The sequence below is a fragment of the Acomys minous genome (genome assembly GCF_964271855.1).
Source record: "Acomys minous genome assembly, chromosome: 16".
NCBI classification, from domain to species: Eukaryota; Metazoa; Chordata; class Mammalia; order Rodentia; family Muridae; genus Acomys; species Acomys minous.
Window position 1 is genome coordinate 40,409,912 of NC_140498.1, and position 14,375 is coordinate 40,424,286.

Sequence of the window (14,375 nt, forward strand, 5' to 3'; positions counted from 1 at the left end):
TTAGACTGCATTAAGAAAGTTATATATACGTATATGACCCCAATTTGGGTTCTGGGAACTGAAAACAAGTCTCCTGAAAGAGCAGCCAGTGCCCTAACCACTGAGCCATCTCTCTTGCCACATATGAAGACCTCGATCCTGCATCATTAACACCACGCTCTAACCACGGTTACTTCTTTTGACACTGATTGCTTTACCTAAGTGCCCGAGGTCAAGAATTCTGTTTTGCTTGCTTCTGTATTGCTAATATGTGAAGTAGATTCAGAATTCTCAGAGTATACTGGCCCCAAGGTTCCCCTTTCCCTGCACCCAATCCTCTCACAAGTCTTTGACAAAGCCTCCTTCACAGAGCTCTAGGCCAGTACCTCCTTCCTGCTTTGCCCGAGTTATTCACTGTCTCCTCTGGGACTCATCCTCCACATTACAGTCAAGCTGGTCTTCCTAAGCTACGGACAGGATAGCACTTTCCAGCTGAAAGCCTCTGTGTTCCTACTCGTCCCTGAGAAGTGAGTATCATCTGAGAAGTGCCTCTGCTCCTCCCTCTCCTCGCTGCACTGCATTCCAGCTATGCCAGATTGCTTGGCTAAGAAACTGCTATTTTAGGTGAAAATTTGTTGAATGTCAGCAGTTTCCTGTTGCTCAACCTAAAAGTTAATTATTCTGAATATTCTGGAAAATGCCAGGAGGTTTCCACATTTGTTGAGCCTGCCAAACATGCCCCTCCCACCTCCCATAGATATTTACTAAGAATTATGTGCTTGTCTCTAATCTAAACGTAGGGGGAAAATACATAAAGTACATTTAATCTCATGAAGCTCATCTAGGTGAGAAGGAATTATAAAAACAATCAAATCATCTCAGAATGTGATCTGGATTACAATGGTAAGAGTAGGGAGAAAAGTCCTCGTGAGTGATTGAAAGGGCTTCTATGAATGAGAGGGTCAAATAAATTAACATTCAAGATAAGATACTGATAACCCGAAGAATCAAATATTCAAGTAAGCAGAAGAATGTTCTATGCAGAGGGATTAGCAAACAAAATGGTTCTCAGTGCAGAGTGAGTCCAGGTGTTCATGAAAAGGGAAATTTTCAGTGGCTGCAGAGAGAAAAGGATGAGCAGAGGTCAGAAGAACAAGTGGCTGTCCATGCCACAGCCTGCCGTACCTAGCCAGAGCCACTGACAGACCAGCATGGAGGTAGCTGGCTCAGAACTGCCTTAGAAGTGACACTTCACCCCGGCTTTGCTTGGGAGCATTAATAAGATGGACTATACGCAATGGATAATTTAGGGTATAAAAGCTCTGGCCTGCTCCGTAGGATAATGCTCCAAGGGGACAGGTACACTCCAGAGCTTTCTCCTGAGTCCCAGCTGCAGCTTATCCCCAACCCCATCTTTGCAGGATTCTCCTAAGAGCCCTCCCTCAATAGGCCACTTGTAAAGAATCACTGCCTCAAGTTCTTCCTCCCAGGAACCTGGCCTTGGCTGTCCCAGAACTCACTTTGTAGACCAGGCTGGCCTCAAATTAGAGATCTGCCTGCCACTGCCTCCCAGTGCTGGGATTAAAGGCATGAGCCACCATGCCTGGCTTTTTATCAGCTCTTGTTTAGAGATTTTTAAAAAATATTTATTTATTATATATACAGTATGATCAGATCACATTATAGGTGGTTGTGAGCCACCATGTGGTTGCTGGGAATTGAACTCAGGACCTCTGGAAGAGCACTCAGTGCTCTTAACCACTGAGCCACCTCTCCAGCCCTAGATATTTTTTAAAAAAGATTTATTTTTACTTGTGTGTATGTGTTTTTGTCCACATTCTGTGGAAGTATATGCCATGTATGTTTGTGGTGTTCACCAAGGCATCAGCTTCCCTGGAGCTAGACGTGCAGGCTATTGTGAGGTGCCTAAAGTGAATGCTAGAACTGGATTCCGGTCTGCAGCAAGGGCAGCAAGGGCTCTTAATTGCTGAGCGATCTCTCTAGCCATGCTAATTGTTTGGTTTTATTATAACTAGAGTCTTTTTTTTTCTTTTTGAGACAGGGTTTCTCTGTGTAGCCTTGGCTGTCCTGGACTCAATTTGTAGACCAGGCTGGCCTCCAACTCACAGCAATCCACCTGCCTCTGCCTCCCAAGTGCTGGGATTAAAGGCGTGCACCACCACGCCCGGCCTACTAGAGTCTTTTTTTTTTTTAAACAAATGTAAGCATTCAGACTCCATATCTGAAGATTCTACATCCACAAACCCAAATGATCATATATCAAATATTTCAGAAAGAAATCACAACACTATAATTAATACAATTAAAAACACAGCACAACTACTCACACAGCACCTGTACATTAGGTCTTACAGGTAAAGATGATCTGAGATACAGAGGCAGTTGTGTTTAAGCTGTGTGTAAGAGACTTGAGCACCCATGGACTTTGGTAGCCTAAGGAGACTTTTTTATTTGATCTTCCACAGATACCAAGAGAAAAGTCACTTTTTTTATGATTATAAAAATTATAAATTATGTCATTTATCTTAAAAATAAGTATTCTAAGAGAGAATTCAACTCATTTTTCAAATTGAAATAGAGAAACTTCTAGACGTTTTCTGATACAGAATTATTAGTACTATCATTCTAGCACAAAGATGGTTGTTCTCTTGGCTGGACAGATATTTACCTAGGAGTTGCGGGGCTGAATTTTTCTTCTCTTTCTGTCTCCTTTCTTTGGATCAGGGGATTTTCAATTATCACTAAACAGAAGATAACATGAACATCACAAAGTCACTGAATATTAATCAGAGCTATGTGTGCATAACAATGACCCTCACATTGTCAGGTTCTATCCTCCATGGGCATCTTTTCATGCCACTGTGAGAAAGCGGGTCCTGGAATGCAGTCATCAATTGGTCCCACATAACATTTTCAGGGCTTTGTGTTTTAAGTCCCAACAGGTGACTATTATTACTTTATTGATTTTCTTTCATCTAACATTTGATTTGGTTACAACATGACCTTCAATAAAACAAATATTTACTTGACCTTTACTCCACATCTGATTTCACAAACAATCCTTTATTTATCCTCATAGCCAACAACCTATTTTAATACTAAAATTTCTCTCTACACAGTGGGAGTTCTGGCACTCAGTCAAGGATTATTTATAACTGTACTAGGCCAGTGAAGTTTCAAGGTCTTTTGTCTTCATAGTTCACATGTTTGACATTATTCAATTTAGGAGAGACTCCATCCAGTGGTTAAGTACATAGAGCTGAGCACTGCTTATCTGACATATGTGATGTGCTTGGTACTGCAGCACTGGAGAAGAATGGTTTGACTACCAGTATCACCGTCTCTCCTCTTTTTCTATCATAAGGGAGAACCGGAACACATGCTCTCTTATTTCTTATCTAAGCTGGAGTTGCCATCTATCAAGTCGTGAAGTGTTTTACTTTATACTAGTACTCTTTCCTTAACAGTCACAAAAACAAATGGATGTTATTTCATGAGTGAGACCCAACAAGATCTTATGGGGTTTTGTTTGTTTTCTTGGTTGGTTTGTTTTTCTTTGTTTGTTGTTGTTGTTGTTTTAAGGAAGCACTTAATTTGGGGTAGTTTTTTAAAAAGATGTATTTATTTATTATGTATACAGTGTTCTGCCTGCATGTACACCTGCAGGACAGAAGAGGGCATCAGATCACATTATAGATGGTTGGGAGTCACCATGTGGTTGTTGGGAATTGAACTCAGGACCTCTGGAAGAGCAGGTGGCGCTCCTAACCACTGAGCCATCTCTCCAGCCCTGTTTGGCTTTTCAGGACAGGGTTTCTCTGTGTATCCTTGGCTGTCCTAGACTCACTCTGTAGACCAGGCTGGCCTCGAACTCACAGAGATCTGCCTGCCTCTGTCTCCCTGAATGCTGGGATTACGAATGTGTGCCATTACACCCAGCTCAACATCTTGTCTTAAAGCCACAGTGTAATTAACTATCAGCCCAAATATGTATCTATAGAAAGATAGTGACTATAATAATAACAATGGGGCTGAGGCAAGTTGGAACATGAAATAAACAAAAGATGATAAAATATATCTAGTAAGAGTATCACTCATGTATTAGGAAACATATGGAAAGTGTGTCTTGCATTATGTTTTCAGCACTGGCTTTTTATAAGAAGAATCGGAATAACTGTATTTTACTCTGCTATGACTCCACTCAGCCACAAACTTACCACAAGAATAATACTGTAACAGGAATTTTTTGTTTTGTTTGTTTGTTTTTCAAGACAGGGTTTCTCTGTGCAGCCTTGGCTGCCCTCAAACGCACAGTGATTCGCCTGCTTCTGCCTCCTGAGTACTGGGATTAAAGGTGTGAGCCACCATGCCTGGCAAACACTTTTTAAAGGATTTATTTATTATATATATTCAGTATTTTGCCCGCATGTGCACGTGCCAGCCACAAGAAGGCACCACAACTCATTACAGATGGTTGTGAGCCACCAGGTGGTTGCTGGGAACTGAACTCAGGACCTCTGGAAGAGCAGACGGTGCTCTTAATCTCTGAGCAATCTCTCCAGCCCAACAGGAACATTTTTTAAGTGCTGCTGGCCTACCATGTCCAGGCCTATGACCTTAGCACTTTGTAGGCTGAGGCAAGAGAACTACCTCTAGTACAAAGTAGGTTACTTACAGTGAGTCTCATTCTGTGTCTGTGTCTGTCTCCCCATCCCCTCACTGGTTTTTTGGAGACATGGTCTCACTAACAGTTGCTAGGTTGAAACTCGATATGTAGACTAGGCTGCCATCAAACTAATAGAGAGCCACCTGCCTCTGTCTCCCAAGTGTTGGGATTTAAGATGTGCACCACCATACCCTGAAAACTTTTCTCTTAAAAAAGAAACAAGTAGCCAGGTGGTGGCAGCGCACATCTTTAATCCCAGCACTTGGGAGGCAGAGGCAGGTGGATCTCCGTGAGTTTGAGGCCAGCCTGGACTACAGAGCAAGTTCCAGGACAGCCAGAGCTGTTACACAGAGAAACCCTGTCAAGGAAAACAAAGCAAACAAACAAACAAACAAAAAACAAACAAGCAAAGCAATGATGCCTACTTACCACACTCACCAACCTTAAAGTTCTCAGACAGTGACCGGATGTAATTTTCACTTCCCCAGGAGGACACATTTATAAAATAACTTGGTGAATCACGAATGGTGAAACTGAAAGTGTATCTTTCTGATCCAATATCTGAGGAAAAACCAATGCTTTTATTGCAGATGGATATGACTTTGAACAAGTGATTACTTAAAAAAATAATCAATTATTATCATTAATATGCTAAAATACTTAAACACATGGCAGAAAATGTTATTTCCTATATATACTCCCTGTTTTTCTTAGTTTTGGATTGCGTTTTGTTTTGTTTTGTTTGGTTTGGTTTGGTTTGGTTTTCCTTTTGTTTCTGCAACAGGGAAGAGGAGGCTGGTCTAGAACTTTTGGTGATCCTCTTGATTACTAGCAACTACATCATTCCCTGATGTACATTCTATACTGTACTATTCTACACTATACCAGTGCAGTGGAGGACACAGCCATGGTAGCTCAATCTCACGATGGCCCTTTTTTCCCTCATAGCTGTGTATTCAAAACAAAGTGACATTCAAACATAACAGTCCAAATACTAGCTAAGGTTTCTGTTTTTCAATTATTATATGCACAAAAAATCTAATTGGGTATCACAGATGAGGTCCAACAAGATGAGGACATGCTTTAATCAAAGTCATAACTCACACCTAAATAACTGTTTTAAAACAACCTGTGTGCAACCAAAACACCACTAGAGGTCAGCAAGTACACTTTTTTCCAGAATGGGATTTTTCTCTGTTGCTTTTGGTAATTTAAAAAGTAATACAAGATGGACTGTAGAGGTGGCTCAGCAGCTAAAAGTTTCTGTCTGTCTGTTTGTTTGTTTGTTTGTTCTTGGTTTTTCAAGACAGGGTTTCTCTGTGCAGCCTCGGCTGTCCTAGACTCGCTTTGTAGACCAGGCTGGCCTCAAACTCACAAAGATCCGTCTGCCTCTGCCTCCCGAGTGCTGGATTAAAGGTGTGCACCACCACGCCTGGCACAGGAGCTCAGCTCTTAACATCCTCATTACGCAGCTCACAATGACCTATAATTCAATCTCCAGGGACTCTGACACCCTAGGTTCAATTCCCAGCACTCACAGGGTGACGCAACATCTGTAACTACAACTCCAGTCCCAATGCATACAACGCCATATTCTGGCCTCTGTAGGCACCAAGCAATAGAAGAAGAGGAGGAAGAAGATAAAGAAGAAGAGGAGGAAGAGGAGGAGGAGGAAGAGGAGGAGGAGGAAGAGGAAGAGGATGAGAAGGAAGAGGTGAAAGAAGAGGAAGAGGAGGAGGAGAAAGAAATAGTTTTAGATCACTTAGTGACTAAGGCCAGTCAATCTAGTTCCAAGTTCGTACTCTTAGACACTATTGTATGGTGGGGATGATATGAAACTACAAATGAATGAATTAGCAAATGTAATTATTTTGCTAAAGCCTTTAAAATACAGTTGGATGCTGGGCAGTGGTGGCGCACACCTTTAATCCTAGCACTCAGGAGGCAGAGGCAGGTGGATCCCTGTGTAGATCGAGGCCAGTCTGGTCTACAAAGTGAGTCTAGGACAGAGGCTACACCGAGAAACCCTGTCTCAAAAAACCAAAAAATAAAAAAATAAAATAAAATACAGTTGGAGACTATTACATTAGATCATTGAGAATATATATATATTCTCTGCCTTCATATATACAGTGTTGAATTGAGTATGACCATACTTGTAGAAGGCCTGGCCATTGCTCTTAAGATGTTAAACACACTAGAAATCTTAGTTAAATGTATTTTGTGCAGTCATAAGCCACATTTAATGAAAAATTAAGGAAGAGTTAAATAGAACTCAGCTTTTCCTGTCTGGAAAGCCTTTGACATCTGTTTTCCCAATAACTATTCCGATTATTTTCTGAAAAACAAAAAAGTAATAGAAGACCAGTATTAAACACAGATGTAAATGGTAAATCTAATTTCATGGACTTGTTATATTTTACTAGCTTTAACAAACATTTTTGACTAGGAAATATTTAAATGCATTTATTCCAGACAACCATCTAACAATCTTCATAAATATTCAGTTCTCCAAGGAATAGTACAAAGTAATGAGACAGTTAACTGCTATTACAAATATAATCGTTTACTTACTATGTTTTTACTTTATTTTCAATCACTAGAGGGAGCTATCAAGCCTTACTTGAATTCATCTAAAACACATGTATAATGAAATTTAATTTGTCATAGTCTTCAAAGCTTTTCTTTACACAGGGCTTTCTAACATGAAACTTCTTAGCTTCTTAGTCCAAATAGGTTGGGCAATAATATAGACTGTAACAAACTTAGATCTCAAAGGTCTAGATCTTAAATCTTAGAGATACTAAAATCTCCTCAAAAGTTGTAATGTTCTCTTTGGTGAATGACAAAGAAAAAATAAATATTAAAAATATGCTTTAAGAACTAAAAGTATCAATCAATAAAAAAAAAACAAATAAAAGTATCCTAGAAAAAGAAACAAATGGACAAACAATACATACAAGTATCTTTCTGAAAGGAAAAAATTAAACTTTAATGAAGAATCCTAGCAACCTTGCGATAATTTGTGACTTTTGTTTGTTTGTTTTTCAGGACAGGATTTCTCTGTATAGACTTGGCTGTCCTGGACTCACTTTGTAGACTAGTCTGGCCTCGAACTCACATCAATACGCCTGCTTCTGCCTCCCAAGTGTGTGTGCCTCTTAAAGGCATGCACCACCACACCCAGCTCTAATTTGTAACTTTTAAAATATAGTCATGAGACTGGAGAGATGCTCATCCATGAAAGGCATGTGCTGCAAGTCTTATAGAAGATATGAGTTGGTTCCCAGCATCCACATGCAGCTGACAGCTGGGGTAACTCTAGTTCCAGAGGATCTGACCCCCTCTCCTGGCCTTCCTAGGCACAGTATGAATGTGGGGCACAGAAATAAAATAAATATAAGTCAAATATACTCAAACTTTAAGATTATCACATTCCAGCTGAACATGGAATCTTATCACATGTACACACATTGTTATTATTTCTTAAATCCCATATGCACATACATCTTACTGAATTTTATTAGAGAAATGGAAAACTTAAATAAAACTTTCAATTGGGGCTAGAGAGTTGGCTGAATGGGTAACAGCACTGGCTATATTTGCAGAGGACCTGGGTTCAAGCCCCATACGGAGTCTTACAACCATCTGTTAGCATAATGTTATTGTGCACTGTGTAAAGATTTTCCTTGTGTTATCCAAATGCTGGTTTCTCTGCTCTCAAACCTGGTTGCAATCCAGACATGGAACCGTAATGCTTATTCAAAGAATCTCCTGTTTCAAGCTTATGTAAACATTTATCCCATGATTTGTCAATAAAACTAATCAGCAATAACTGAGCAGTAGAGAGATAGGGATGTACTTCCATTTCCATCTAGGGGAAGCATTAAGGGATTCAGCCATGAGGAGCGCTCCAGGAGAGAGGATGAGAAAACAACTGGAGCAGAGAAAGCCATAACATGGAAGTATCTCAGGGAGGCAGCTAGATAGCTTAGAGGATAATTTTAGACTGGTATTGCTCAGTTACTGTGCATAGAAAAATGCTGAATAAAACTAAAGTCTCTGTCTCAATTATTTGGGGCTAGCTGGGTTACATAAAAGCTGCCAACTTTAAATTTCATGCTTTAACAATCTGTAACTCCAGTTCCAGAATATCCAATGTCCTCTTTGGCCTCTGCAGGCACCAGGCACTCTTGTGTTACACAGACATACATGCAGGCAAGACATTTATACACATAAAAATAAAATTAAAATTTTAATACTTTATAACTGAAAAGGGAATTACCAAGTAGATTATTTCTAGGAAAACTATAACAATAAGGTTTTTTTTACATCATAAATGTTGCATTGCAAAGTATTCATGTTATATTTAAGTTTATTAATTTAAGAAATCCGATTTGAGGGCTGGAGAGATGGCTTAGCAGTTAAGAGCACTGGATGCTCTTCCAGAAGTCCTAAGTTCAATTCCCAGCAACCACATGGTGGCTCACAACCATCTATAATATGATCTGATGCTTTCCTCAGGTGTACATGCAGATAGAGCACTCATACACAAAATAAATAAATAATATTTAAAAAAAAAAGAAATCTGATTTGATTTATTCTGGGTGGTAGTGGTGCAGGCCTTTAAACCCAGCACTTAGGAGGCAGAGGCAGGCAGATCTCTGTGAGTTTGAGGCCATCATGGTCTACAGAGTGAATTATAGGACAGCCAGGGCTACACAAAGAAATCCTGTCTTAAGAAAAAAAAATCTAGCTGGGTGTGGTAGCACACGCCTTTAAACACAGCACTCTGGTGGCAGAGGCAGGTAGATCACTGTGAGTTTGAGGCCAGCCTGGTCTCCAAAGAGAGTCTAGGACAACCAAGGCTACAGAGAAACCCTGTCTCAAAAAACAAAAACAAAAACAAAAATAAAAAAATCTGATTTGTAAACGCCAGATAAACAGCAGCCTGTTTGGAAGTCAGCTCAAGGCCAGCCTGGTCTACAAAGTGAGTTCAGGATAACCAAGGCTACACAGAGAAACCCTGTGTCATCGCCCCCCCCCCCCCCCCGCCAAAAAAATGGCTTTTTAGGGCCAGTTTGGTGGTCTACACATAAACAGCTGCTCGGGGATAAAAAAGGTACGAGAATATGGTAAATGTTTCACATTAAGTATTTCATCTTATCAACCCAGATTTTATTTAAATAAGCCTTAGTAGGCTAGGACCCATTACTCCAAAATTTCGAATCAAGTCATGAAACAGCTGGGTGCGGTGGTGTACACCTTTGGTTCCAATACTCTAGAAGCAGAAGCAGGTAGATATCTATGAAGCAGTAAGGTGTACATAGTAAATTCCATGCTGACTAGGAATGCCTGGTGAGATCCTGTCTCAAAAAAAAAAAAAAGGTTCAAAGTAGCATGTCTGCCAGTATTTAAGATACAAATTTTATCTGGGTACAGCTACACATGCCTGTAATCCCAGCACTCAGGGAGGAAGAGGTGGAGCTCTGTGAATTCAAGGCCAGCCTGGTCCACAAAGTGAGTCCAGGATAGCCAAGCATACACAGAGAAACTTGCTCAGCAAAAAAAATTGATAATTTTCTTAGAGAATTGCTACTGTTAAGTGAAAATAGTTTAATTTTATAATGGTAAATTTAAGCATTTATTAATTTTCTATTTAATTATTAAAATAATACAAAAGGCATTATTATATTTATTTGCATAGTGTATATGTATGTGAATAAGTGCCCACATGTATGCCATGGTGCGCATGTGTAAGTCAGAGGACAACCTGTGAGGAGTCAGTTCTCTCTCTTCACCTTGTGTGTCCTAGGGATCTAACTCAAGTACTCAGGCTTGACATAAGCACATTTGCCCACTGAGCCATCATTTTGAACAATTCCTTGTCAGAGCTATAATCTTATATCTGCTACTCTATAAATAAAAAATTTTAATTTGCATTTAGCTGACATAAAGACAAAGATTAGTAGTATTTAATTTCTAACAATTCTATTAACCCAATGAGTATGTATGTGCTTGTCAATTATACAAGCACGTGTGCCGGTTCTTCATGCCAACTTCTGTGGTGGGGACTCCCACTGTAAGCCCTGTCCCTGAGAACCTTTCCTAACAACAGAGAGGCTGGCCTCACCCCCTCAAAGCAGGAGAGTGGCCAGGCCCTACCATACAGAAAAAAAAATCCCACTAATACCTGAGTTTGGCCCAAGATCAGGCCACATAATCCCTCCAATCCCAAGCCATCCCAGAAGTGCTGACTCCCCTCTCCACAAGAAACCTATATAAACTCTCGTCTTCCATTCACTTCCCTGCTGCTTCCTTCTCTCCCCAGCGGATTCCATCATCCTTCTGGGTTTTTCCCTCCCAATGCATCTCTTGTAAGACTTGTTATGAGGTGTGACTCTGTCATATTCCTTGGCTCCTGGCTGCCAGGATATCTTTCCATCTGAGTTGTAATACTTACAAAACGTGTCCAGTCAATCAGTAGTGGTGATATAATGTAATATTACCACATAAAGTCTCATGAGCAAATACTTGAATATTAGTATAATAGTTACGGAAACCTACCAGATTAGCCATATTTGGATGCAGATCTGAAAGTGCTGTGAAGTTCTTCAATGCAAAAAAGTTTGCCATGCTTTAAATCTGTATTTTAGAAAATATTATTAAACAAGGAAGCACTAGATATCTCCTGGAAATTTTCTATAATGGTGAAATATAACTAATTCAGATTTAACCTGTAGAAAACAGATCCAAGGGCTCATTAGATAACGCACCACACAAGCCTGACAACCTGAGTTAGATCTCTGGGACCATGTAAAAGAAGCCACGTGGTGGTTTACATCTGCAATCTCAACAGTCCTGTGGCAAGATGGGAGCCTGAGACAGGAAAACCACCTAGAAACTTCCAGACTGCTCTGAAGTACTTAGGCAGAAACAAGAGAAATCCTACCTCAACAAGGTGGAAGGAGAACTGATTCTCAAAAATTGTCCTCTGACCTTCATATATAAACCCCACTCCCACGCCAGGCATGGTGGCGCACGCCTTTAATCCCAGCACTCGGGAGGCAGAGGGAGGCGGATCACTGTGAGTTGAGGCCAGCCTGGTCTACAAAGTGAGTCCAGGACAACCAAGGCTACATGGAGAAATCCTGTCTTGAAAAACCAAAAAAGAAAGAACCCAAGAGGAGTTCAAGAACAGCCTGACAGCCATAACAAGGACCTGGTCCAAGGTTCCGTGATCTTAAGGCAGCCTTCTGCCTCTGACTCCAAAGTAGCTGGATGGCAGTTAAGAGCACTTGTTGCTCTTCTAGAGCAACATGATAAACCCACTGGGAACTTACAACCATCTAGAACTCCAGTTGCCGGGGATCCAAAGCCCTCTTTTAGCTTCCACAGGCACCAGACACACAACTGACTCACAGACATATAAGCAGGCAAAACACCCATATTCATAAAGTATTTTTTAAAGTGACTATTTTAATGTAATGGTTTGAATGGCTCCGATAGGTTCATATATTTGGGTTCCAGTGGTCAAACTGTTTAGGGAGAATAAGGAGGTGTGGCCTTCTTGGAGGAGGTGTGTCTTTAAGGTTTCAAAAGCTCATACTAGGCCTAGTTTCAGTCTCAGTCTGTATCTCTCTCTCTCTCTCTCTCTCTCTCTCTCTCTCTCTCCCTCCCTCCCTCCCTCCCTCCCTCCAATTTATGGATCATATGTAAGCTTTCAGACACTGCGCTAGCCTCATGCCTGACTGCTGGGGGTAAAGGTATGCACCATTTAGCTGGGCATGGTGATGCACACTTGTAATCCCAGTACTTGGGGAGTCGGAGGCAGGTAGATTGCTGTGAGTTCAAGGCCAGCCTGTTCTATGAAGTCCAAAACAGTCAAAGCTATGCAGAGAAACACTGTCTCGAAAAAGAAAGAGCCAGGTGGTGATGGCACACACCTTGAATCCCAGCACTTGGGAGGCAGAGGCAGGTGGATCTCTGAGTTTGAGGCCAGCCTGGTCTACAAAGCAAGTCCAGGACAGTCAGGGCTGTTACACAAAGAAACCCTGTATCAAAAACAAAAACAATCAAAAAAGAAAGGAAGGAAGGAAGAGGGAAACCAAAATTCCAGAATTCTCACTATAATCTACCTTGCAGTAAGAATAAGAAATTGTGCACAGGGCTGGAGAGATGGCTCCATGGTTAAGAGCACTCACTGTCTGCTCCTCCAGAGGTCCTGAGTTCAATTCCCAGCAACCACATGGCGGCTCACAGCCATCTCTATCCTCTAATGCCCTCTTCTGGCCTGCAGGTGTGCATGTAGATAGAGCATTCATACACATAAAATAAATTAATTAAATTAAAATTTAAAAGAATCCATGAAAGCATGGTGGCACACATGTAATTCCAGCACTCAGGCTCAAGCCGGAAGATCAAGAGTTGGAGACTAGCCGGGCGCGGTGGCGCACGCCTTTAATCCCAGCACTCGGGAGGCAGAGGCAGGCGGATCACTGTGAGTTCGAGGCCAGCCTGGTCTACAAAGTAAGTCCAGGATAGCCAAGGCTACACAGAGAAACCCTGCCTCGAAAAACCAAAAAAAAAAAAAAAAAAAAAAAGAGTTGGAGACTAGGCCCAGGTAGTGCACGCCTTTAACCCCAGCACTTGAGGCAGAAGCAGACCGATCTCTGTGGGTTCAAGGCCAGCATGGTCTACAAAGCAAGTCCAGGACAGTCAGAGCTGTTACACAGAGAAAATCTGCCACAAAAAAAAAAAAAAAAAAAAAAAAAAAAAAAGAGTAGGAGACTAAACTGGGAACTGTGGAGCCACCTGTAATCCCAGCACTCAGGGAGGCAGAGGCAGGGGGATCCCTATTAGTTCCAGGCCAGCCTGGTCTACAAAGCCAGTCCCAGACATCCAGGGCTACACAGAGAAGCCTTGTCTTGAAAAAACAAACACAAGCTGGGCAGTGGTGATGCACACCTTTAATCCCAGCACTCAGGAGGCAGAGGCAGGTAGATTGCTGTGAGTTCGAGGCTACCCTGGTCTAGAAAGTGAGTCCAGGACAGCCAAGGCTAGACAGAGGAACCCTGCCTTGAAAAACCAAAAAAAAAAAAAAAAAAAAAGAAGAAGAAGAAGAAGAAAAAGAAAAAGAAGAAGTGCGCAAATGCATTTGCGCACTTGTATGTGCACACACAAAAGGATGTCTAGGGCTGAAGAAATGGCTCAGTGGTCAGGAACACTTGTGCTCTGGCAGATGACATGAGTTCAGTTCCCAACAAGTACAATGCAGTTCATAGCCATCTATAACTCAGGCACCTCAGGGAGGAGCAAGAAAATTTAGAACCAGAAGTGACATCTTAGGAGCACAGCCTCAGGGCCCCTGAGCTAAGTCCTTATTGAGGATGGAAGGAAAGAAGGTATGGTGGTGGGCCTCTGCTGGCTTAGGGTTACAGTGAGGGTAATGCCACTGCTGACTCTTATGAGGCGATGCCTCCACAAGAGATCACCTCACTCCCCCATCTACCCAACGCCAACAACTACCTTCCAATCTTCCCAGGACTGGCTCCTCTACATTCGTCTTAATTAGAAGCTTTCCTACTACATCCTCTGCTTCTGTCTCCTCATTAGAAGGCTGACTCATAAGATCAGAGCTGTGCCTTGTCTCTTCCTCTACTGTAACCAGAAGGGACTAGGTACTTCAGGGTCTCACACATAGTTGGTA

At 41.5% G+C, this 14,375-nt stretch overlaps 1 protein-coding gene across 3 annotated transcripts in view; it reads right to left on the reverse strand.

Annotated features, from left to right (window-relative positions):
- MEIOB (meiosis specific with OB-fold) overlaps window positions 1–14,375 on the reverse strand; it is a 59,796-nt gene that overhangs the window by 16,373 nt on the left and 29,048 nt on the right. For all 3 annotated transcript variants that reach the window (XM_084761635.1, XM_084761636.1, XM_084761634.1), the window contains exons 2-5: window positions 11,234–11,311; window positions 6,947–7,004; window positions 5,096–5,227; window positions 2,669–2,741 (exon numbers count right to left, since the gene is read on the reverse strand). In XM_084761635.1, coding sequence (XP_084617761.1) covers window positions 2,669–2,741; window positions 5,096–5,227; window positions 6,947–7,004; window positions 11,234–11,302 — 332 coding nt within the window. In that variant the 5' untranslated portion in view covers window positions 11,303–11,311. The remainder of the gene's footprint in view (window positions 1–2,668; window positions 2,742–5,095; window positions 5,228–6,946; window positions 7,005–11,233; window positions 11,312–14,375) is intronic.